The sequence below is a fragment of the Haemorhous mexicanus genome, chromosome 2, assembly GCF_027477595.1.
Source record: "Haemorhous mexicanus isolate bHaeMex1 chromosome 2, bHaeMex1.pri, whole genome shotgun sequence".
Classification (NCBI taxonomy): domain Eukaryota; kingdom Metazoa; phylum Chordata; class Aves; order Passeriformes; family Fringillidae; genus Haemorhous; species Haemorhous mexicanus.
Genome location: NC_082342.1, coordinates 119,443,701 through 119,470,039, shown reverse-complemented (window position 1 = coordinate 119,470,039; position 26,339 = coordinate 119,443,701). Strand labels below are relative to the sequence as shown.

Here is a 26,339-nt window from a genome sequence, read left to right as displayed (position 1 = left end):
ATTTATGGTTGTCTTGCCTCAGTCTTTTTGTGATAAAACCCAGAAATGTGTAAGTTTAGCTTTTCAAGCTTGTCTGTCACCACTCCCTGGTGGGTCCTAGCGCTGAAGGGCTCCTTTTGGAGCCCGGGGTAGCAGTGTCCAGCTGTGTGGCTGTGCCAGAGGCAAAGCACCCTTTTCCAGCCTCTCCTTCCCTCCCTCCACTCCTGTGAATTCCACAGCTGAGCCACGGAGGAGGATTTTGCTGGCATTTTGTTGTACAGCATAACCTGGTGCACAGCCCAGAGGGAGGAAGATGTTCATGCTACGCAGAGCACTGAGAATTCAGGAGGCACTTTTGTAACCTACTGAACCACATCAGACCTAGGAAAGATCTGAAGATTATGCAGCCCTCCTCAATGTTTTCTTTCCTCACTCCTGGCTTTTCATTTTCTCCTTGCCAAGCCTGCTAATGGTTTTTTTGTGCTGCTTGAAAAAACAGCTCAAGTTCTGCCCCCGTATCGGAGTGGCAGCGAAGCATGCGTGAGGATTTGCTCCAGTGGCAAAGCCACATCTGATTGAGGGGGGAAAAAAAAAAAAGGAAAAACAGCTGAGGCCCTTGGAACAAGTCATGCTCCTGTAGGCTTTTAATCACTTGTGTCTGCCAAGAGAGATCTTGCACAAGCAAAGCTGGCTCCATGCAAGAGGAACATTTTTGCGTGTGTGCAGGCTGGCTCCCTGATAATGTGCTCCCTGGAAGCAGTGGCAGTGTGCTGCTTAGACCCCTGGCTGCTGGAATTACCTTAAGGTCAAGGTATTCATGCTTGGTGGCTTGGTATGTAGCTCTGTGTTTTATTGACTTTGTCTGCGTTGAACTTGGAGGCTCCTCTGGCTGCTCCAAAAGGGCTGGTGAGGAGAGGAGATAATTCAAATTTAGAATGCTAGACAAGCCTGAGACAATTTCATTTTCTTCCCTCTTGAAGTGTGTTACCTTAACTCTTCTTCAGCTCAGTTTTATTTGCAGCTCCACTTTGATTTACAGCAATAAAAAGTAATTTATCGGTGTAAAATCAGTGAGGGAACAGACAGAAGTTGTTCTTTTAATGTAAAAATGTATATTACTCTTATTATTTAAGCTTGTTTGCTCATGTTAACCTACTGTGGTAGATGTGCTTTGTGATTTAGAGTGAGCATAAACCAAACAAACCAAAGAATTTTGGCTGGGGTTGGTTGTCAGGGCAGAGAGTGTGAGGTGCCTGTATAAGATGGGAAATAGCAATGCAGGTGCTATAATGTGGTGTTTTACACATACAGACACCCATAAATAATTTATTTTGGGATATTATAGTGGTCACTTCACTCAGGAAGCAGTGGGGAAGTGGGGGCAGGAGAGAATCCTCATCTGAAGCCCTTTTTTTTTCTTTTATCTCCTGATGGTTTCATCAGAGTTTCTTCCCCCAAGTGATTGCTGCTGGCTGCTGCCAGTGATAAGGGAGGCAGCATGACAGATCCTCTCTTCCCATGTCACTGTGGCAGAGAAGGGAAGTATTTCTGCAGGGAAAGGAAACCAAGAGGAATTTCCCTGGGGAGGAAAAGAGCACTAGAGGAATTCAGGATCACGCAGGAAAGAGTGATGTGAGAGAAAAAAAAAAAAAAAGAAAGAAAATAGGAAGCAAATCAACACAAAAAATACCCTGCCACCAAAAACAGCACCAGGATTTGGCTGGGATCCATTTCAGGAAGTGGCTGTAAAGCTGAGTAACTTTGTCACAAATCAGGGGAGGAAGCAAAAGGTGATGAGGGAGCTCTGAAAAAGCCTCTTTCACCTATGGCAGGCTCCAGAATTTCCCTCTCTGCCACTTGTGGGATCAATATTACACATGGGACAGGGAGATGGACAGTGAGGAGCAGCCTTGGCTGGGAGCTGGAGCAGCCTGCAGTGTGCCAGACTTGTCCAGGGCTGCACCAAAACTTCACTTCTCAGCTTAAAGCCTGAAACAGCAAATTTTACAGCTCTGTTGGTGCAGCCCAGGGAAGAGACTGTGCCTTCAAAATTCCTTCCTTCCTCCCATCTTCTGGGGGGAACTCTTCTGCCGTGGCATTTTGGTGTTGTGTCTGTGCTGCTGTCCTTCAGCAGGTCTGGAAATGTGGGAGGCTGCTGCAGTTTCAGGATTCTTTCCATCTGGGGCTCTTGGACAGGGAACAGCCTATTCCAGGGCAGAGAGAGCAAGGGATCTTTTCCTTCCCTGGGAGGGTGGGCAGGCCCTGGCACAGGTTTTCCAGGGAAGCTGTCCCCTGGATCCCTGGCAGTGCCCAAGGCCAGGTTGGACACTGGGGCTTGGAGCAGCCTGGCACAGTGGGAGGTGTCCCTGCCATGGCAGGGGTGGCACTGGGTGGTTTTAAGTTCCATTCCAACCCAAACCATTCCATGATTCTGTAACTGTTGTTATTCCCACTGCATCCCACACATACACCAATCCCTGGTGCAGGATCTGGGTCTCCTGGGCATGGCAGAGCCATGGTGAGTGTGGAGAGCTGAGTGCCCTTGGGCCATCCCTGACCTTAGACAGGGAACTCTGACCTTCAGACACCCTGCAAGCCCTGGCCCTGCCCCTCCAGCCCAAACCCACCGGGCTGGAGCTCCAAGGAGGAATGGTGGAGCCCTGGCTGTCCCCATCCCTGTGACCTCCAGGGCAGGAGGAGCTGTCAGCCCTGGGGATTGCTCCCAGGAGCAGCTGTCCAAGTGGGCTGAGCTGAGGGTGGGATAGGGATGTGCCTCCAACGCTGGAGCAGAGATCCCAAATCCCTCAGGCACAGCAAGGAAACTTGTTCTGACAGCATGCAGGTGAAGTCTACGGGGAAGTGTGCTAGAGAGAGAGAGCTGTACTGATTTCAGGACAGACTTTTGGGCAGGTTTTAAATCCTGGTCCTCTCCAGGGAGAGGCTTGGTGTGGGGGAATGGAGCCTCTTCCCTAAGGAACATGCACTTGTTTCCCTTTAGAGCCTGCACATATTTGCCTCCCCCTGGAAGCAGTGCTGGCTTTGGGCTGGCCTGAGGAGCAGTTGCATGGACAGTCCTTCCCAGCCCTACCCCTCCCAGCCCCCACATTTCCTCCCGTTGTTCTTTTTCAGATCACTTGAAGGTTTTTTCCTGTTTATTATCCGGACATGCTGCGCTCTGTGTGTTGATTTGACTGTCACATAAGGAATCTCCTACTGGGATCATGGATGCACTCCTTTCTTACATAAATATGGATCTGTGGCAGTGGTTCAGGGCTGTGGAAGAGAAATGTTGGTGATTAAACCAAAACTGGAATGAGCTACAGTTGTTAATGAGGGCTAAGTTTAATTACCCTTTCCCAGAAAACCTGCAAAAGTGTGATGAGTACAGTCACAAAAAAAAAAAAATTCTCCTTAATTGACATAACAGGAAAAGTACTTCAGTGAGCAATTATGCTGATGTCCTGGGCTGGCACATGTGTGTCCCACAAATATATCTTGTACTTCCTGCAAAATTCTTTTAAGTAGCTATAAGGAAGACATTAGGTTTTTTTTTCTTTTCTTTTTTTTTTCTCCAGCAGTTGGCTAAAACTAATCACTGACTTGGAGGCTCTTTTTGAGGAAAACAATGGGACCAAACAATGCCTTTTTGTGAGACCTGCCAAAGCACAAAGGATGCATGGGATGTTTTTTTTCTTTGTTGCTTTTGTCAGCAGGAAGTTTTGTTGTTGGGAACGACTATAACATGCAGTGTCCTCGCTCTACGTAATCTCTGTCTGGTCCTGTGAGCAGGATCCTGCTCCTGCCTCCTCCAGCTGGCACGGGCAGGGCTCTGCCTCACCCTGGGGGCTCTGCCCAGCCCTGGTGCCTGCACTCTCCCTCTCCATCCAGCCTGGTGCCCAGTAAACAAACCCAGGAGTCGGGAGCTCCAATGATTGCTGGGGTTGTGCAGGTCAGGGCCCACGTTTAGAATGCTGACTTTGCGAATTGCTTTCTTTCTTTCTTTCTTTTTTTTTTTTTTTCCCCTCAGCTTAAAATGTGGGAGTGCTGTCCAGTGCAGACAGCTTCAGAGTGTGGCACCCAGGTGTAAATATTGCAGACCTCGCCTTTGATGTGCTCAGGTCGGCTTTGTTTCCCTCTAGGTTGGTTGTAGGTCCGTCACAAAGAGCCAGATCCGACTGAGTAAATCACTTGTGGAAGTTAATTGTTCCCAGTGAAAGCTGGTCTGGCTCATTCTGCCTCTGTCGCAGGAAGGGACAGAGGTGGTGAGCTGGATCTGCGTTCTGAGCCCAGCGACTCTAATTCTGATCAGATGTCTCTCTTCAGGGCATTAAAGAAAACCTGCTCTCTAATCAAAAAGAGCCTCTTCTCTAGAGAAACGTAAGGAAAAAAGAAATATATTTAATGCCTTTTACAGAAATAAAGTACTGTTATAAAATTTCAGCTTTGACAAATTTCTTTTGCAGGCTATCATAAAAGAAACCTACTTCTCCGTACTTGGCAGGCACCAGAATCAAAGAATCAAAGAATGATTTTTTTTTTTCCTGGAGAAAAAAAAAAAAAAAAAGAATATCAAATTATTTGTGATGTCAGATACTGTACAGTGGTAACTTTATATTCCAGCTGTTTTTATTCCCTGCTGCTGTGTTTAGATGATGCTTGTGCTTCTCTCCATCAGCATTTTCAAATACTCCTCGGGGTTGGCTCTGGCTTCATTAAGCAGCAGTTTCTTTGTTTTCTTTTCTCTCCAGGACTGAAGCAGTGAGGATGGAGCCCACCAAGATCAACATGTCCCGCGTGGCCCTGGTCAACGGCGGCATCGACGGCGCCATGCTCAGGGCGCACAAACCGCGCGTCATGTCCAAGAGCGGCCACAGCAACGTCAGGATCGACAAAGTCGACGGCATCTACCTGCTCTACCTGCAGGACCTGTGGACCACGGTCATAGACATGAAGTGGAGGTACAAACTCACCCTGTTTGCTGCTACTTTTGTCATGACCTGGTTCCTCTTTGGGGTGATCTACTACGCCATCGCCTTCCTTCACGGCGACCTGGAGATGAACAAGTTCTCCCCGAAGCGGGAGCCGTGCGTGAAGAACGTGGATTCCCTGACTGGAGCATTCCTCTTCTCCCTGGAGTCCCAGACAACCATTGGCTATGGATTTCGTTTCATCACCGAGGAGTGTCCCCATGCCATTTTCTTGCTTGTGGCCCAGCTGGTCATCACCACCCTGATTGAGATCTTCATCACAGGTACCTTCCTGGCCAAGATCGCCAGGCCAAAGAAAAGGGCAGAGACCATTAAATTCAGCCACTGTGCTGTCATCACCAAACACAACGGGGAGCTTTGCCTGGTGATCAGAGTGGCAAACATGAGGAAGAGCCTCCTGATACAGTGCCAGCTCTCTGGGAAGCTTCTTCAGACCTACGAAACCAAAGAAGGGGAGAGGATTCTGCTGAACCAAGCCAGCGTCAAATTCAACGTTGACTCCTCTTCAGAAAGTCCATTTCTCATTCTGCCTTTAACCTTCTACCACATTTTGGATGAAAGCAGCCCTCTGAGAGACCTCACACCTCAAAACCTCAAGGAGAAGGACTTTGAGCTCGTGGTGCTCCTGAATGCCACGGTGGAGTCCACCAGTGCTGTCTGCCAGAGCAGGACTTCCTACGTCCCCGAGGAGATCCACTGGGGCTACGAGTTCGTGCCTGTGGTTTCCCTCTCCCCAAATGGAAAGTACGTGGCGGATTTCAGTCAGTTTGAGAAGATCAGGAGAAGCACAGATTCTACTTTTTACAGTATGGACTCTGAAAAGCAAAAGCTGGAGGAGAAATACAGGCAGGAGGACCAAAGAGAGAGGGAACTGAGAACAATGTTGTTACAGCAGAGTAATGTTTGATTGGATGGACAAAGTATTCCGAATAATCCTTTTTCTGCAAACTGAAAAAGAACATACTTTCTGTGCTGTATGTCTGCTGTGAAACCAGAAGTGAAGCCCTTTTCAGGATTATTTCCTTTTCAGTCCTATTTCAGCAAATAGCTTTGGTGTACAGTAAATCGATCCCTTTGGCTGAGTTGTTAATCAAGTATTTTGTAATTAGGCAGGATTTCTTTGTTCCTGATCGTGACTTAGCAAAATTGGGTTTGTGTTAAACCTCTGCCTGATGCCACCACTGAAAGCAGACACGCCACTTTCCGTTTGGAAAGTGAAACTGGACTCACTGTGCTGATTCCCTCAAATATTTATTTGACGTGGTTTTACTGTGAACATGCAGGGGCAGCACACAGCACTGCTAGAGGAAAACGTGCTCCTTTGAAATATGTACCTTTAAAATGTATATTCTCCTACCAGGGATCACCTGCCTGGGGATTCCTGGCACTGAAAGTAAGTTGATTGAAGAGACAGATGGTTGGATGTGGGAAGAGCTGCAGGGAGGGGTTAAACTCCTTCTTAAATCTGGAAGGAATGTGACAGAGCTGTGCTGGGTGGTGGGGAGGAACACTCGCTCTCTGTCTCTGCTGCTCAGAGCTCGTTCTGTGATTGTTTTAGGATCACTCACTTTTTTTAACCTCGCTAAAGCCTGATTTATATCTGATAGCAAAAAGGGGAGATGAGGGCAAGACACACACAGGATCACAGCAGTAATCAGCTGGGGTTGTAGCTGGCTTTGAGACACCTGGTTTTTTATCCAATGTAAATAGTTTGTAACAGCAGCATAACAATACAATTCTACAGATTGCTTGCTTTGCTCTGGACCGTATTTAATTCTGGTTAAAAGAAAGCTGTGTAATGTCTGTAGACAATATTTACTTTTTCTGGCAGCCATAAAGGACAAGCATTCCTTTCATCCAAATCAATTTTGGTCTACTAAAACCATTCCATTAATAAATGAATTTAATTTGAGCAGCTCCTGATCTCTTTGTGGCACAGGGAGAGGGTGAGGTACCCCAGAGATGTTGAAAGAGCTGAGTGCTTGAAGGAGACATCTGGCTCTGGCACAGAGCCCTGGGAATTCTGCAGGTCACTGCAGTGGCCAGAGGACAGGTGACAAACCAGTGGTGTCCACGTAGCATCTCTGTTATAGAGGCTTTTTTAGTGGGAATTTGAAATTATTTCTCACTCATATCACTTTGGCAGCTCTCTGAGTTCTAGAGATTCTGCTCCTCTAAAGCTTTGGCAAGGAAAAGCTGCTTTAAATGGGTCTGGCCTGAGAGCCACCAAGGCTGATGATGATGAGAGGATGGGGGGTTGGAACCAGATGATCTTTGAGGTCCTTCTCAAGCCCAAGCCTTCTGTGTTTCTGTGACTTTTGGCATCATTGCACTCAGTTTTTTTACCAGTACTGTGCTGAGCTTCCTGGCACCGTGTGGCCTGGTGGAATGAAGTGCTGCAGCCTGCCACACAATGTCCTATAATGCAAATAAATCAGCAAGCTGAGCACAGAGGTGGCACCAGGCATGGATGTCGGGAAGAGAGGAGAACACACTGCAGGGGCCTGTGGGGTGTCTGTGAGTGGGGCAGGATGGTGGTGCTGAGGAGGGGCATGAGGCACTTCAACTGCTCATTTAAGTGAATTTTTAGCTCTCCTGTGGGGGAAAGCATACACAGAACCATGGAATGGTTTGGGTTGGAAGTGATCATCTTCCACTGTCCCAGGCTGCTCCAAGCCCCATCCAAGCTGGCCTTGGACTCTTCCAGGGATCCAGGGACAGCCAGAGCTTCTCTGGGCAGCCTGGGTAACATCCAGGCACTTGTTTGAAAAGATAAACTTCACTTAATCCACAGAGTTTCTCTACCCACTACAGAGTGAACAAATTCTCTCAAACCACTGTAGGCAGGGTCTGCCTGGCATTTGTGGAAAGAATGCCCAGGTTGTTTTATGCTGGGTGGTAGCACAGATTTGCAGCCCCATATAGAGGATATAAGTGTTTAAATGATGGATTGTTAATTTCACGTTTTCCATCACTTTTCCTGATTTCTTGTTTCATCACACACATGAATTGTGTGTGCTCCAAGAACTTTGCAGTCACTTCATTGATCTGAGGGTTGTGTCCTGCAGCTCAAAGATGCTTTGGGATGAAAGTGCACAGGTGTCTTAACTCTTCCTCTGACAAGCCCTCATACCCATGTTTTGATAATCAAACAAGCACCCCTATTATTTTTTTAATCCAGATAAGGACTCAGATAATTCCTAAAATAATTGTCACAGCTGTGTATGGACTATAAAACAGCTTCACCAACAGCAAATGAGCTGGTTCTTCTCCAGAAACATCTGATGGTGACCTGATCCCTTTGTACACCAATCCCAAAGGTCAGTCACTGTGCTCCAGTCATCAGATTATCCTGGAAGGAAAAAGGACCTTAAAGCATCTTAAAGCAAAAGCTTTGAAAAGAAAGAAGAAAAAGAACCACAAAATTGTTTTCTCTGGGCTTTGGGGTCTACAAGGAAAAGGGAAGGGAAGGGAAGGGAAGGGAAGGGAAGGGAAGGGAAGGGAAGGGAAGGGAAGGGAAGGGAAGGGAAGGGAAGGGAAGGGAAGGGAAGGGAAGGGAAGGGAAGGGAAGGGAAGGGAAGGGAAGGGAAGGGAAGGGAAGGGAAGGGAAGGGAAGGGAAGGGAAGGGAAGGGAAGGGAAGGGAAGGGAAGGGAAGGGAAGGGAAGGGAAGGGAAGGGAAGGGAAGGGAAGGGAAGGGAAGGGAAGGGAAGGGAAGGGAAGGGAAGGGAAGGGAGAAGAAAGAGCTGTTTCTTTACAAAAAGAAAGAATAAAGTTGTTTCACTACAATTCCCTGACAGGAGGGGCAGTGAGGGGGGTCGGGTTCTGCTGCCATGTCCCAAGGGAAAGGAGGAGAGGAAATGGCCTCAAATGGCACCAGGGGAGGCTCAGGTTGGAGATTGGGACAGAAAATGTCCCTGGCAGAGTGGTCAGGCCTTGGGCTGAGCTGCCCAGGGAGGTTTGGAGTCCCTGGAATTGTCCCAGAGCAGTCTGGATGTGGCCTTGGGGACAGGGTTTGGGATGATGTTGGTGGGAGTGGATGATTTTAAGATCTCTTCCAATGTAGATAATTCTGTGAAAACACTGGAAATCTTTTACAAAATCAAGACAAATCTTCATTAGCCAGTGAGAGACTGCACACTAGAGTTATATACACACATAAAAATAATATTAATTGATTTCAGCTTGGGAAAGCAGCCTTGCTCTGGAGTGAGCTGAAGTTTTCCCTCCTGCTCTTGTGCAGGTGTAACTTCCACTGCCCTTTTCCAGCCCAGAAGGGCAGCAGTGGAGCAGGATGATCAGCAGCAGTGGGAAAATGTCAGGACACGTGGATCTGACAGGAACCAGCAGCAAATCACCACCTCTCACTGGCTGTGGCAGCCTCAGCTCTGGGGATTTCCCTTGCCTGAGAAGGAACAGGATGTGGAGCCAAAAAGCAAAACTTTGGTGAGCATACCAAAGCTGCCTCACCCACAAGCAAGGACTGTTGAATCTGAATTTCAAATTTCAGGCTCTAAAGAAAGCAGTGGAATCCCACTGCCCTGTGTGAACAAGAGCATGAATGTGTGTAAAAAGTAAATTTTCCATTCCAGACACTATTTAAAAGTCAGACTTTTAAAAAATCCAGTCGTTTGCTTTTTAAAAATTTATTGAGGAATATGACATACTTACATTTCTTTTATTCATGAGCTATCAGTGAGCAGAACTCTTTCAGAGTAGCTTTATTGTTTGGACTTTACAGCCCACAAATGAATGAGAACTTATTTGACCTCATGGACTGTCTCTGAATTATTTGCTTTGGCTTTGGCTTCAATAATTCATTGTTCCCTTTTTATTTTTTTAAATTTATTTATTTTTTTCTCTGTAGGTAGGTGATTGAATGAGCATAGTTTCACTTCTGTTGCTTCCTTGCAGAAGATGAGTGTGCCAGAGTCAAATCCACCACACCTCACTAATGTTTCACTTCATCTTCCAAAGGGATGACAATGCCTGTGGGAAGCCAAGGATTGAGAGGGGAACAGAGAGGTCTCCAGTAAAACATGGTTCTTTAACTTTCCGACTGGAATTAGGAGGGAAAACAGCCATTAGGTGTAAAATATACTGGGGAAGGGGTGGGAAAACAGAGAAAAAAAACCCCAAACACACTTCAACACATCCATGTGACTGAAAATCTGCTACCTCCAAAGGATGCCAGGTTAAAAAAAAAAACCAAAATCCACTCCCAGGTTTGCTGAGATGACTCAAAGCCCTGGGAAAAGTGAATGTAAGATGAATTTGAGCAAATGTTCCTGATGCCTTCAGAGTGTGTTTGCTCAGTGTCAGCCTGATGGCAGCCTGAGCTCCTGAGGGAACAGGTAAGACTCTGTGATGACTCTGACAAATCTGTGAGGGGGAGGAATTAAAAAAAGCTCAGTGTGTGCTCCAGCTCTTGCTTATCCATTGTTTCTGTCCTGCTTGGCTGTGTCCTGCTCGCCCTCCTGGTGCTGGGATTATGTGAATAATCCTGGTGCTGGGATTATGTGAATAATGTGAATAATCCTGGTGCTGGGATTATGTGAATAATCCTGGTGCTGGGATTTTGTGAATAATGTGAATAATCCTGGTGCTGGGATTTTGTGAATAATGTGAATAATCCTGGTGCTGGGTTTATGTGAATAAAGGAATCTTCCCCTGCCTTGGCTGCTCAGCCTCCAGCAGAAGCTCTGTGCAAATATGAGATTACCAGAACAGAGCCCTTTCAGTGCCAAAGGTGCTGCCTGGACATCCTGTACCTCTGTGGCCTGACAGGAGCATTTCCAGGATGTCACACATTCCCATTCAAGGCTGCTTTGTCCTGTGTCACACATGGCACAGAGGGAAGGGAATTCCACCAGCAGCACAGCTTGCAGGGGCTTTTTGCATCTCCTCCCAACATTTTGCTTTTTTAGACACATTCATGCTCTTGTGCACACAGGTATTGTAAAATCAGGGTGCCCCAACGAAGGCAGGAATGATGAATCTGACTCCATGTTCTCAGAAGGCTGATTTATTACTTTATTATACTATATTATATTAAAGAATACTATACTAAAGAATACAGAAAAGATACTGATGCTATAAAGATAATAATGAAAACTGGTGACTCTCTCCAGAGTCCTGACACAGCCTGGCCCTGATTGGCCAAAGAGTCAAAACAACTCCCACCAGAATCCAATAAGAAGGCTAATTTATTACTTTATTATACTATATTACATTAAAGAATACTATACTAAAGAACACAGAAGAGATGCTTACTGAATGCTAAAAAGACAATAATGAAAACTGGTGACTCTCTCCAGAGCCCTGACACAGCCTGGCCCTGGTTGACCAAAGAGTGAAAACAACTCCCAGCAGAATGCAATGGAACAATCACCTGTGGGTGAACAATCTCCAAACACATTCCACATGAGCACAACACAGGAGAAGCAAATGAGATCAGAATTGTTTTCCTTTTCTCTGAGGCCTTTCAGCTTCCCAGATGAAAAACCTGGGTGAAGGGATCTTTCAGAGAATGTGAATGCCACACAGAGGGAAATGGGATACCACTGCTTTCTTTAGACCCTTGAAATTTTAAATTCCTCAGTGCTGGCTGTGCCCCTCAGCAGATCACAGAATTGCTGATTTCATTCCTTCTCTACCATTCCCTGAAAACATTTATCCACACAAAGCATGAGGTGATGGCTGGCACTAATGGCACTGGGAGGAGGAAAGTGTTTAGGGAAATATGAGTACAAAAGATGTCTTGCCATCAATTATTCCCTGTGGACAAAACCCATCCCTGCTCTACCTGTCTGCTCTGCTCTGCCCAAATCAGCATCCTCAGGAGCAGCAGCACAATGGAGCAATTCCTGGCACTCCCAAAGCTCCAGCTGAAATCCAAGTGTCTGACAGGCTCTGGGGGAACCCAGACCAGCTCGTGGAGCTTTGTTGGTGCTGAGATCCGGCACTGTGGAGATGCTCTGATCATTTTCATGCAGAAAAAATTGTCCATTGGGTGCAGCAATATGAACCTTTCATTGGCCACTCTCCCTGGATATCTACTCTTTTGGAAACACACCAACCTCAGACTAAAATGTTGAGTTTTTATACATTAAAAAGGACCTAACAGAGGTCAGATGGCTCCAGGACTCATTACTGGGTTTTGCAGTACAAACTGTCCACTCCTATAGACCAATTTCAATGTTTTTTCCCTTCTCCTGCCCATATTAAGCATCTAATTATCCAATGTTGGTTAGGATCATAATTTATTTATCTTTCCTTTGCTGCAAAGATGTATGCTTGAACCATGAGCAGAGTATGATTTCACTTAACAACTGTGGTTAAGCAACAATCTTCAAGTTAGGTAATTCTTATTCATTCTTTACGGGATGAAATGGGTAAAAGGGTCTGAGAAATGTACCCTTTGCTGTGCTCCAAAATAAGAAACATCTCAAAATAAATATCAAAGTCCAAAATCTGGGATGAATTAGGTGATTCATGCTAAATGACCGATCTGGCCAGTAATTGAAGAAAAAAAAAAAAAAAAACCAACAGATTTTTTTTCAGGAAAAAAAAAATCCTAAATGCTACCCTGATGGCAGAAAAAGTTCAGGAAGAACACTGTGCACCATAAGTGCCTCTGAAAGGTGCTTGCTGTGAGTCTGGATAGTTTTCCAGTGGAAAGCTGCAGACAAACAGCTGCTTTCCTGAGAGGAGCACAGCTTTTAGGAAATACTGGCTTCCCAAAGTGTGTCCAGCTGATATTTGTGTGACAGAACCTCTCTGGTTCCAGTGCAGCACCGTCAGGTGTCTGGAGAAGGGCAGAGTGCATGGAGGTTGTGTAATTCCTAATGAGAGTCCCAATTTCTTCTTCTCTCCCTCTGCTCTTTTCCATGGATTCAGAGCTGTTCTGCACCCCAAGTGCCCTGAAAAAGCAGGGAACAGCAAATGAGAGCCCTGTGAGCTCTGCATGAACATGAAGCATCTCTAAAACTGCAGATCTGAGTGTAAAACATGACAGTTTATGGCTGAAAAAACAAGGAAAATGCTTTCCAAAAGGCACACAAGGAAGAGAAATAAATATCTTCCCTCAGCGTGGAGCACTTCAGAACTGAGGCTTGCATTCCACTCCAAATAAACTGCACCTAATTATAAGGAAAATTGTGCTTTATTTCTGGAAAGTTGTCCTAAATCCATTTTTTTTTACTTATTCCTGGGTGAATATGACAGCTGATCCTTCCTCCTGCAACCAGAGTGTTTGAAAGCCAGAACAGCCACTCCAAAACAATGGTCTGAAACCCAGAAATGGTTGAGCCTTCTGATACATTGGAAAAAAAGTTTAGTCAGCTGTGAAATGCCCTTTAATGAAACACTGATTGCTTTACCCAGGCAATTTTATTTGTACAGACCTCACAAAACCTGGGCAAATCTTTCACTGTGAGAGGAAATAACCAAAGCTGAGTTTATTCCCTGATAGACTTCTTCCATTCCCCAATTCTACAGCAAAATGAGAGCTTGTATTCACATGGAGTTATTCCAGCACAATCATTTAACAGCTCCCAGTAAGTCAGTCCACACTGGCAGTGCCTCTGGATGTTGGGGGACTGGAATGTGGGTGTCTTTCCTTGCCTCAGCTTCACTGAGCAACCCCAGCAGAAATAAAAAAGAAATAATCCTATTGCCACATGGCTCTCTCCATTTTAGCGCTCTCACACGCTGAATTTACGGCTCCTCTTATTCCAGATGTGTTTATTTGCATGTGCAGACAAGCCCCAGACTGTGAGGAACAGCTCCAGCTTCCCTCATGGAAGTGGTCCTTCCCAGGAATTCTTTCTGGGTGTTAATGTCACTGAAATCCAGAGGCCAAATTCTTGGCTCCACTGTTCCCCTTCTCTGCAGCATCCTGGCTTTGCAGAGAGGCTGCAGAACTGATCCAAAAAGCCAGCTGAACCTTTTCTCTGGCACAGAGGGAAGGATCATCAGGACCAGGCTGTTTCCACTGGAAAAATGAGCTTCATTTTGTTCAAGAGACGAATGAGCTGCAATGAAATTTTACAACTCCCATAATAAGCCCATTATCAAGACTGTGACAGAAAAAAAACCAACCCAAAAAACAAGACCAAAAAACCCCAAACCAACAAAAAACTGTAAAAGCTTTAAACTTCCAGTAGTTTCATGCTAACCCAGAAGAATTTCAGCCAGCTCTAATTCTGTTTGGTGATGTTCAGTTGGTGTCAGATCCAGGTTTGTTTAAACATTATATTTTACAGCCCTAAATTTGACTTTTTAGCTGGAATTTGAACTTAGACTTCACTGCTAATCCATGGCCAGTGACTGAATCAGTATTTCACAAGTTTGTCTGTGGACTTTCATATTCTGAGAGTGTCTATTTTTAAACCTGCATTGTGACACCACCATCCCATTACCAAAGAGTCATCTCATACCTGAACACAGCTGCTAAATAACAGCAGCTCTGCCTGGTTTTGCTTTTGCTGCCCTTTGCACAGGAGGTTTTTAGTGCTTCTTTAAGGCAGCCCAGGTGATTTACTGCCATTCCCATTCATAGCTGGGAAGCTGTGGCACAGAGGAGCAGAACATCGAGGGTGACCCAGCAGATCAAAGCTGGGGGTGTCCACACCAGGGGCCAAAGCTGAGTTTTAGTTTGGTGAGATCACAGTTAGGTCAAATCAGGCATTCTTACTACATTTGATGTTACCTGAGAGGTGGTGAGTGTGAGATCTTTTTATCTCTTCCAGGGGCCTTACAGATCATTTAATTCCCAACTCCCTGGGACACCTCCCACTGTCCCAGGCTGCTCCAAGCCCCAATATCCAACCTGGCCTTGGGCACCTGCCAGGGATCCAGGGGCAGCCTCAGCTGCTCTGGGAATTCTATTCCAGGGCCTCACTATCAATTTATTGAACTTCCTTTTAATTATTTTATTGAAGTGGTGACTGGAGTCACTGCATTGCTCAGGTGGGTCCTCTCTGAGGCTGGACAACATTTGAGGATAAAGTTTGATGTTCAGTTTGAGAAGAGCAAGCTCAATAACTTCCTTCTACCAGCCAGCCATAACATTGTGTGATCTTGTCCTTCATCATCCTAACTTGTGCCAGAGAGCTTTCTTGGGAATATTGTGCTCACAGTTAGGCCTAGGGAACAGACAGCTGGTGCAGGGCAAGAAGATGCTCATTTATAACCATATCTTTTCTGATGAAGCTTCATCCAAAATAGTTTCAATTTTCAGGCAGCTACTGAGAGGTTTGAGGGGGTGATGGAACAGCATTCTCCAAGGAGTTAAACTGCAAACAAACAGGGGGGCTGGCACTGAGTGGAAATGTTCTAAATGTGAGGAGAGCAGCTCCAAATGTGGGCTTGGGTGACAGAAATAGAGTGTTTGCTGCTAGGGATGCATTTCCAGTCCCACCCCTGGGTCACTACGTGTCACCACAATGCATGTGTGTGTACGTGGGGATCTGTGACTAATTCAGCTGCTGGCAAAACACAAAGTACCCCAGACAGGATCCAGAGTCCCTTGAAGTCAAGGCCTCTTTCCATCGACTTCAAGGGACTCTGGATCCGTGCTGGAGTGATGGTGAGCCAAGCTCACTGCTGGAAGAAACGGTGGCAGCTCCATGGAAGCCAAAGGAGCTCCATTTGCTTGTGCCAGCAGTGAATCTGGGCTATAAACTTTATTCTGCAGCGATCAGAGACTGCATAATTCATTCAGTGGCTCATAAGTAATTAAATTTTCATGGCCATCAGTGTATCAGCCATGTTATGGGCCCAATTATGTTCTGACTGTATGAAATAGATCTTGCCCACAATCACTTATTTAAATGCTTTAAAAAAACCCAGCTCTTCTTGCTGTTGTTGTTGAAGCCATTATGGTTTGCTCCCTCTCCTTATCTAAAATGCCATTTAATCTCTGAGGCCTTCCTGTTCACACAGTGGCAAGGTAATAAAATTGAATGTATGGTTATGAGTCTGGTTTTCATTTATCCAGAGTGTTGGTGGAGGAGAAATGGGACCACGTGACTTGTAAAAGAGCAGGGTGGAAATAACTCTGGACATTACTGGTTCTAGTAAATGTAGCAGCAATTCTGAGCTGGCTCAATGCTCATTTTCAGTTCAGGCATCCGAATTCAGAGGGGACCTCCAAAGAACTGCATTTTGCTTTCCCTTTTCCAGAAGGTCTTGGTGATAGATGCAAGAAAGTTGTGGAGACTGTAATGGCAACATTTATGATCATAAGACCACACAGGCAAAAATAATAAATGGGAGAGCATTATGGAGGAAGGCCTGGCATTTCTTCCCCTTTCTGTTGTTTTATTTAAGTCCAAAGGCTGATTACTTGTTTTATTGGATTTTTTTTTCTGATATTAGCATCCCAACAAATGACCATCATCTGTGGACTGTGGTGGATCAAATGCTCCACGGACTTCCATCTCTTTTTTGGCCAGCTGAACAAAAAGCCTTAATCCAGATAACAGATGTCAAGTAGAGTATAGCTTTTTATATGAACACATAAAATATATATGAAAATAATTTACTTTACATTTTGGCAAGAGCAGACAGTGAATGTAATCAGGGCCCCAAGAGCACTTGCAAACCTTATGGTAATGTGAGTCTGGGCAGGAGGAATTCTGTGGTAGTGCAGAAAAATGGATGCAAAGGAATATTGCACCATTTCATTCTTGTTTTGTATAAACACCACCAGTGCCCAGCTAGGAGGAAAAAACCTGTTAAAAATACTTTTTGAACGTCTTTTCTTCTGTAAACAAGTTCTTTTAAAATTCTGTAAATAAAGATATCTTCCCCAGAAGTTCTAACAGAATTTTTAAAATAGAGCCCTTCTAATTTTGTGTTAAGGTTGGATACCAGGCAATACAGATTTTTTTTGAGATTTCTTCCCCTTCAGGCAACAGCCACCCCATAAATAGTTAACGTGGCACTTGGCACGTGAGGGATCTGTGGTGGAGGAAGGAACAAGGTAGTGATGGGTGGAAATCTCTGACAACCCCAATAAAAATGTGTCCTGATTTCTCTTTCATAAGCATCATCACCAGCAAGCTGATAACAATTTACCAGCTGTGTCAGGAGCCAAGCTAGAGTGATTAGGTTTAATTAATACAGAGTGGCTTATCAGAAATAAATGATTCAGCCTTGAAATTTCTCATTCATGGCTTCATGGAGGGGAAGGCACAAACTCCAGCATCGTTTCCTCTCTTCCCATTGTTTGCACAATCTGAAGGTGTCCTGGGTATTGCACTGCCTGGAATGGAGCTTGCTGGAACTCCAGGGTGATAAATCCTTCTCTCTCCAAAATGAGAATGCTCTCAGGCTGTTAAGAGCCTTCACAATTGCCTTTGTGGGAATGCCAGTGTTTCCCAGAAAGGTTTTAGACTGGGGAGATTCACAGTTCAGGATAAAGTCACATTTCTGTCATGCACAATGTAGGGACCTACATGGACAGCCACAGAGAGGTTTGGTGGGATGGTCACTCCTTCAGGAGCACAAAGCATGGGAAAAAAAATGTGTGGGGATGGTTCAGACATGGTACTGGCTGTGATTTAAATCATGCTGCTGAAGGTGGAATTCTCCCTGATTTTAGGCTGGGACAGGAGTATTGACAATCTTCATAACCCAGAATGCTTGAGGCTGGAAGGAGCCTTGAAGACAACCTAGTTCCTGTGGGAAATAGTAAAAGTAAGATTTTCTGAAAGCTGAGAAGATAGGCCTCAGGAACAGAAAGAACAGAAAACTTAGAACTAGTTGTAGCTGTAAAGTTTGAAAGTAAAAAAAGTTATAATGGTATAGTAAACAAAGACATTAAACAATAACCTGAGTCTTAAGCTTAGCTAAGATAGACTTTAAGACTGCAAGAAAATACTTAGTAGAAGGTTTTAAGCTTAATAATGAATTATTGTGTATTGTTAATAGAAGAAAGACGAGCAAGCATTGTCTCAAACAAGTGTACATGTGCTTTTAGTAATTAGCTAAAACAATCATCTGCAAGCTTTAACAGCACACTGTTAGCCAGAAAGTTTTTAAAGTACTCAGTAACAAAAAAAATCTTTAGCTGCTACTAGCTATATGTGAGCTTTACCATCTTCCTATTATCTCAACCATGTAATGAAGCTAATGCCACAAATAAAGCTCAAAGAAGAGACCCCAGCATTCCCTGACTGAAATAACCATGCCAACACAATTCCTACTCCCTGAAACACGTAGGTACAGCTTCCAACAGACCAGGTTGCTCAGAGAAACATCCAGTCTGGCCTTGGACACTTTCAGGAGTGTCTGCCTGCCTGCACTCTTCTGCTGGCTGGTGTCCCATGGGTGATTCAAGCCCTACAAGCACATTTGGTGAAGTGCTCAGGTGCCTTGTGGCCACAGCTCTCTCCACAGAGAGCAGCAGGCACAACTTTCCCAAGGACTTTTCCTGGGAAAGGCAAAGAGAAACTTCAGAGAAGAGGGGAAAACAATTCTTATCTCTACTCGCTGCTCCTGTTGTTTGGCACACGTGGAATGTGTTGTGGAGATTGTTTACCATGAGTGATTTGTTAATTGGACTCTGCTGATGGTTGTTTGGGTTGATTGGCCAGTTGGGTCAAAGCTGTGTGGTGACTGTTGGAGACAGTCCCTGGTTTTTCTTTAGTGGCTCTTAGTACAGTATTAGTGTAGTATAGGGTAGCTGATTAAAGCCATTGTTCAGCCTCCTGAATCATGGAGCACATTGTTCCCTGGCTGGGGATGCCCTGTATCAATAGCACCTCATCATTCCACAATGTCCTCAAGAGGGAAGGAGGAGGGACAGGCACTGATCTCTGTGTGAGCAGGACCTGAGGGAGCAGCTGGAGCTGCGTCTGGGGAGATTTAGGTTGGATTTTAGGGCAAGGTTCTTCCCCAGAGGGTGCTGGCACTGCCCAGGCTGCCCAGGGAATGGGCACGGCCCCGAGGCTGCCAGAGCTCCAGGAGCCTTTGGCCAGCGCTGCCAGGGATGCCCAGGCTGGGCTTGGTGGGGTCTGGGCAGGGCAGGGGTGGCACTGGGTGATCCCTGTGGATCCCTTCCAGCTCAGGACATTCTGTAATTCAATGAGGGCTCTTGCTACTGACCCCCCATTTCACAACCCCAAGACAGCACCAAACACCTCTTTAACCATGATCAATTCCCCACCAGCCTGATTGTTTTGCTCCAAGGGCAAGCCTCACATCACCCTGGCTTTGACTCCAGCACGAATCAGTTTTTGGGCTGAATGCAGCCCTCAGAAGCATTTCTAACAGCAGAGTGATGAGACCAATGAAACCTCTGCTCAAGAAAAGCCCCCCGAGTGCAGAGTGGCTTTGGGAAATATTTTTCATGCCTATGACAAGTCAGTTGGAATTTCCAATCTGCAGCTTCCCCACAGCTGCAGACACCCCTCTGAAATGGGTCTGTCTTGAGGTATTTATAACGTGTCTGTCACCAGGGGAGCCGAGCACCACATGGAAAAGCAGCACCCAGGTTTGCAGCTGATGCAGCTCGTCATCCTTTTGTGTCTCTCCCAGATTCTGCACTCTTCTAACAACAAAGAGCTTGGTACAAAGGTTTGCCCCTCCAAAAGTTCCTCTGTGGGAACAGTGGGCAAGCCTGGTCTCTGCCTCCCTGCAGAGCAGCATCCCCTCCACAGAGTAAAGGGGTTTAAAGCTTTGATTTATCAGTTCAGGAGTTGGGGTGACTTTGGATGCCACAGTGAGCAGGGACATTTAGCTCTCCAGGCTCTTTCCAAATTAACTTTCAGTGTCTGAATCTACCAGTCTTGGCAGATGAGCACTTTGAAAGGATCACAGGCCCGTGCAGAGCATTGCCCTTGGTCCTGCAAAGCCATGAAGTGCTTTCCCCTCTCATCTCCTTTCTGACCCATTCCAAAGGTACTTCAACCTGAACTAACTCTCTAACAGCCTGATCAGCCATTTCCTTTCCATTTTGTCTGCAGTTTTCATCCCTTCCTTGTGTTCTGCCCAATATTTACTTGGAGGAGAGTAATCTTATCTGAAAGATGGAGCTCTTCAGAGTAAACATGCAGCTTGGACTGCTGGTAAATTACCTGTAAAGGAGCTGATAAAGGAAAATCACTCCCAAGCAGTTCTGGTCTGATCCAGATCTGAGGGCAGGTAAAGACCTGGGACTCCAGAAAGCAGCCAAGGAATTTGAACATTTGTGCTGTTTAATTGGAATATATGTCTGGGCAAAGTCACCCAGGGCTTCCCAAACCAACCCCACCACTGGGCTTTGTATGTGCTTGCACATCTGAAGTCTGACAGTTTTGCAAAATATGTTCACAAAAAAAAAAAAAAAAACCACTCTCCAAGGGGCATTTAGGTTACAAATAAAAAAAAAAAAATTAAAAAGCTGAGAATTCATGGTAAAAGAGGCATTTCTGGTCACTCAGCCCACCTGGAAGGGCTCAGCCACAGGGATTTGCTGAGCTCCAGTAGCTGGGGGAAGCCTTTAGTGTGAGCTCTGAGCAGGGCTGAGTTTTCACACACTGGGGATACTTTGCTCCACTTAAAATGTCCACAGGGCAGACTCCCCCAGGAGGCAGACAATCTAAAGGATGGAAACATCAGGCAGAAATTGCTGACTTTCCCTTTTCTTTTTCCTCCCTAAAGGTTTCAAACCTGAAGAAGACAGAACCTTCAGGGGGTCTCAGCCCAGCCCCTCTGGTGCTCCCTTCCAGCTCTGCCTCATTTGCTGAACCCTGCCCTTGGTGAATGTTACAGACACAGATTCCACCACTGATTTCCCATCTTTTCCCTGGAGAGCAGCCTCGTGGACTTCCAAGGTATTACCCACAAAGCAAAACCATTGCTTCCACTCCTCTGGGCCTCCAGAGCCCCCGTTCTGTGCCTGCTCTGCCCACACTGCTGCTCCACAGAGACTCTCACAGACCATGGAAAATTCCAAAATTTGCCTGTAGAATTCCTGCGTGTTCCGAGCAGGGGAAGGGGCTGGGTCTGCATCCAGATTGAGTTTAGATTTGGTTTGTGGCTCAAAGCTGACCTGGGACTGGAGTTCATGGTCGTAATTGAGGAGTGGAAAACTCAGGGATTTGCCTGATAGGGGATCTTAGTGAAAGAGCTGCCCTCATCAGATTTGGGGCACATAGGAAGCAGGGCAGGACATGGAGTATCCCCTCAACATCCATCAGTTCCCATGGGATGACCAGAAGAGTTTGCGTTGAGCCCTGAAAACAGTCTGTGTGAGGCTTCTGATTTTCTGTTTCTTAAGTTGAACAGGATCCACTGAGTGGTTTGCTTGTGGGGAGCAAAGCCCTGGATATTTAACACTTATTGTGACTTTTTGCCTCTTTGAGATACCTGAACTATGCCCTGGGCTGGGTTTTGTCCCTAAACTATGCCCTGGGCTGGGATTTGTCCCTAAACTATGCCCTGGGCTGGGATTTGTCCCAGCCTAGCTGGGGGTCAGAGATCTTCCACTGCTACACACTCTAAAAGAAGAGGAGGTCTTCAGAACTAATGAGGGTGGCATCTCTTAGCTTAGAAAAGAAACACTTTTTGGCAAGAACAGCACAACCTGTCCCCAGGCCAGCAGGGTGAGATGAAATCTGCCTCAGGTCCTCCTGGCTGATGTTCTCCAGCACTGCAAGAAACAAATCTGTTTGCTCTTTTTATCAGTGCAGCACACAGCACCAGTTTTCCATTCATGCCATTGTTAATCCAAAAGGAAGAGAAGCCAAACCTTTCACTTTTCCACTGTTGTTAAAGCACAACCATTTTATTTGGAGACTCAGAACATAATTGTTTAGAGTCTTAAGTAAGATTCCTGTGCTGCCAAAAATATCCATTCAGAAACCACAAATCAGCCCACTGAAGTTCCTAGGGCTGGCATAAACATCATGAGACCTTAAGCAAAACAAAAACAATTTCCTTCCTTTCTTTCTTTTTCTTTCTTTCTTTCTTTCTTTCTTGCTTTCTTTCTTTCTTTCTCTTCTTTTTCTTTCCTTCTCTCTCTTTTTCTCTTCTTCTCTCTCTCTCTTCCTCTCTCTCTTCCTCTCTCTCTCTTTCTTTCTTTCTTCCTCTTTTCCTCTCTCTTGCTCTGCCTTTCTCCTCTTTCCCTCATTCTCCACCTCTCTCCCTTCCTCCAGGAATGATATTCTAAAGCTTTTCTCTGGACCATTAAAAGCAGAAAAACTTGGTTTTCAGTGGGAAGTGAGACTCAGCTATAACCACCTGACTCTGGGACATGAAGTTTTCCAAGAAAACCCAAATATTAGTGAGACTTTTAGTGCCATTACAAGAACTGCCACACTTACCTACCATAAGAGCTCCACTAAACCTAGAGAACTAACAAAATTCAGCTGCATGCCATTTATTTCATTTCTTTTTGAGTCCTATCTGGTGATAGCAATTTCATGGCTACTTCCACTACTATTCTTTGTCTATTTTAAAGTAAAACCTTCGGGCTGTGGCCAAACTCAGGATACTCCTACACTGAGAGGCAACCATGAAGCCTTAAAGGATGAGATGAACAAAGGGAGGAAGAAATGAGAGATTCCCTCTCCCTCCCCATCCCAGCACGAGGAGATGGAGTGGCTTTCCCACGCTGTCTCAGGAAGTCTGTGGCAGAGCTCAGAACTATTGGTGCCTATTTCCAGGCAGGTTTGCCTTATTTGCAAATCCTTCCTATCAACCCAAGCCCAAGAAACGAGATCAGCAACCTGAGGTGACCCAACACCACGTGAGCCCTGCCAGGCCATGCCCTGCTCCCCTGATGCCTCAGGTTTGAGCTTTTCTATGTTTCACACTCTGTGCTGCTTTAGTGTGTGGGTCTGGGTTCATATTATGGGATGGTGAGCTCTGTGCACAGAGCAGGGAGACAAAACAATTCCTGCTCCAGCTGGGCACCAAGGACAAATGAGCCAAATCTCAGCCCAGGAGCACAAACCCCGTGGGCTGGAGAGAGAAAAACAAGCAGGGTGGGAGTGCCTGGGCTAAAGCTGGGCTGGGACAATGAACTGCAAGGTGCAAATGGAGCAGAGCTGATCCCAGGGAGAGACCCCGTGCCCGGCCGTGCATTTTGGGGCCATTTTGGGTCATCTTGGGTGCAGCCCTGGCTGGGCTCTGGTGCTGCCCAAGGTGGGTCCATGGAGGAGATCCTTGGAATAAATCCCTGCTTTATTCTTGAGCTCTGCCCAGCCTCCGCCCTGGGCATCAGCCCAGCCCATGCAGGGGTGCTCAGGATCCCTGCTGGGTCATGGTCAGGGTCCCTTTTGGGTGTCCCTGGGTGCTGAAGGGCAGCACAGCCCCTGCCATGACACCTGAGACCTGAGGGTGACTTCAGGACTTGTGCTAAGCCCCATGGGACAGCACAACCAGTGCTGGTGAGCTCAGTCACCCCCAACCTCCCAAGGGCTCCCTCTGAGACCATGGCCAGTCTCAGGTGGCTCCTTTTGGCCCAAGAGGAAAGGAAACACGAAGGGCTTTGCTTACTGTAGCATGAAGGGAACAAAGGAACAAAGTACACTGCTCTTGGAAGTCAGCAAAGTACAGAGAAAGATCCCAGACCTGGCAGGAATATCACTTCATTTAATAAAATAAAAATTGGTGTGCTGATCAACTTCCTGAATTTTAAAGTGTTGGTTTGATTATCAGCACTGAGCTGCTTTCCCCATACCTGGAAACTATCTAGTGTAAATAATCTTTATGACTCCCACTATATATCATTAGGCAATGAACATAATGACTGTTTGAATGTTATTTGGAGTAATTGTATAAACTGTATCTGGGTCCTGGGACAGGTATTGCATGTTTTAATTTAAATTATTCTGGGGAAAACAAAAAGAGGGAAGTAACCTTCCAGTTTTCTGGATAAGGTGATTGAAGGCTGTTTCATGAGCAGTGCTCTTGGCTTCAGAGGCCTTGCCTCCAATGCCTTGAAAATTAGACATCAGTGGAGCTGGGGAACAAAAAAAATTATGGAACCAAAACTCCTTTCATGTGGGAGGTGAGGATGGGCAAGTCCAAGGAAGAGATGGGTTTGCTTTTGCCAAGAGGATGGGATGGGGCTCCCCAGAAGCAGGGAAGGGTCAGACCTTAGGAAAGAACCAGAACTGGGGTTTCTGCTCTTTCCCTCCTTGGAAAGGGACTTGAGTTAAGGAAAGTTGTTGTCTCTGAAGACTCAGCCTGCTGGTGATGAGCTGGGACTGAAATCAGAGTCCAGCTGGGCCCAGGGATGGGGGCCATGCAGAACCTGCCTGGGGCTGCAGCTGGCAGTGCCTGGGGACCTGGGGGTCCTGGGGGTCCTGGGGGGACCTGGGGGTCCTGGGGGTCCTGGGGGTCCTGGGGGACCTGGGGGGACCTGGGGGTCCTGGGGGTCCTGGGGGACCTGGGGGACCTGGGGGGACCTGGGGGACCTGGGGGAACCTTGGGGAACCTGGGGGACCTGGGGAACCTGGGGGAGCTGGGGGGAGCTGGGGGACCTGGGGGTCCTGGGGGGACCTGGGGGGACCTGGGGGACCTGGGGGACCTGGGGGGACCTGGGGAACCTGGTGGAACCTGGGGGGAATTGGGGAGACCTGGGGGGACCTGGGGGACCTGAGGGACCTGGGGGGACCTGGGGGACCTGGGGGTCCTGGGGGGACCTGGGGGGACCTGGGGGACCTGAGGGACCTGGGGGGACCTGGGGGACCTGGGGGTCCTGGGGGGACCTGGTGGGACCTGGGGGGACCTGGGGGGACCTGGGGGGATCTGGAGGGACCTGGTGGGACCTGGGGGACCTGAGGGACCTGGGGGGACCTGGGGGACCTGGGGGTCCTGGGGGGACCTGGGGGACCTGGGGGACCTGGAGGGAGCTGGGGGACCTGGGGTACCTGGGGGGAGCTGGGGGGATCTGGGGGGAGCTGGGGAGACCTGGGGGGAACCTGGGGGGACCTGGAGGGACCTGAGGGACCTGGAGGGACCTGGGGGGACCTGGAGGGAGCTGGGGGGAGCTGGGGGGAGCTGGGGGGATCGGGGGGACCTGGGGTGAGCTGGGGGGACCTGGGGGGACCTGGAGGGATCTGGGGGACCTGGGGGGAATTGGGGGGACCTGGAGGGACCTGGGGGACCTGTGAAATGCCTCCTTCCAGCACAGGGAGTGATGGGGACCAGAATAAAAGAGGTGTCCAGACAGGTTTTATATCTCCCTGGGCCAGAGTGGTTGTTAATTTGCCACTCTTCTGGAAAATACTCCTCCTCTGGGTGCTTCTCAGGGGCCAAAGCATTGTCCCTGTCACCCTGTGACCCAACAAGGCACTCTGGGGCTGTGCTGCTCCCAGCTGTGGCAGCCCCACAGCTTCCCCAGTGCCCCTCTCCTCACCAGGAGCTGCCTCTGAAAGAAAATGAGATTTGTTGTTTATTTTGGATGGTGTTTACACCCCTTTTCTGTTATTTTGCATACACAAAGGACAACCTTTGTCAGTTTTATTCTGATCCCTGCTCATTTCCAGGGCTGATGTCAATCTGGCTGGCTGCAAATGCAGGTGCCCTTTCCTTCCTGCTCTCCTCTCTCGTGGTTACACAAGTGAAATAAATTATTTACAACAGATTTTGCCACTCCAGCATCATTCAATTCAGTGAAAGTGCTCCTGTTTAAAGGCCAGACCGTGCTGCTCTGTGGATGTGTTCCCTGGACTCTGAGAGGAACTACAATTATGTAATTTGGTTTTATGTGTAAATGGGCAGATGCTTTAAAAGCCTGTCCAGTTTTCCTAGAAAGGCTCTGTAGGAGCTGGCAGAGCTGACAGAGGGCAAAGCACCTTGTGTGCACACATTTCTGATCCATTTCCAGAATCCCAGAATGGTTTGGGTTGGAAGGGGCCTTACAGATCATCCCATTCCACCCCTTGCCATGGCAGGGTCACCTTCCCTTAGACCAGGTTGTTCCAGACCCCAAGTGGGGCTGAACCCCTCCAGGTGCAGTCTGTGGGCTTTGTGGGCACTTCAGACAAAGCTCCAGGAATTCACAAGAGGATGGAGTGGCAGGACAAGGGGAATGGCTTCAAACTGACCAAGGGCAAGGTTAGATCAGATCTAAGGTGAGAGTTCTTCCTTATGGTGGCAGTGAGAGCCTGGCACAGGGCGCCCAAGGCAGCTGGGGCTGCCCCTGGATCCCTGGCAGTGCCCAAGGCCAGGTTGGACACTGGGGCTGGAGCAGCCTGGCACAGTGGGAGGTGTCCCTGCCATGGCAGGGGTGGCACTGGGTGGGCTTTAAGGTCCCTTCCAGCCCAAACCATTCTGGGATCCTGTGAAAACCAGCAAGCCCATGGGAACACCAGCTGCAAGAGAAAGCTGTGGCAGCTCTGCTTTGCAGTATTGGGGACCACAGACTTGCC

At 47.2% G+C, this 26,339-nt stretch overlaps 1 protein-coding gene across 7 annotated transcripts in view; it reads left to right on the top strand.

Annotated features, from left to right (window-relative positions):
• KCNJ15 (potassium inwardly rectifying channel subfamily J member 15) overlaps nucleotides 1-6,879 on the top strand; it is a 34,431-nt gene extending 27,552 nt beyond the window's left edge. For 3 of the 7 annotated variants that reach the window (XM_059840130.1, XM_059840131.1, XM_059840132.1), the window contains exon 2: nucleotides 4,728-6,879. In XM_059840130.1, the coding sequence (XP_059696113.1) occupies nucleotides 4,728-5,874 (1,147 nt within the window). In that variant the 3' untranslated portion in view covers nucleotides 5,875-6,879. Of the gene's footprint in view, nucleotides 1-646; nucleotides 812-3,735; nucleotides 3,929-4,175; nucleotides 4,357-4,727 lie in introns of those variants that run through there. The other 4 variants (XM_059840128.1, XM_059840127.1, XM_059840134.1 and 1 more) reach the window with 4 other exon arrangements.
• The last annotated feature ends 19,460 nt before the right edge of the window (nucleotides 6,880-26,339 follow it).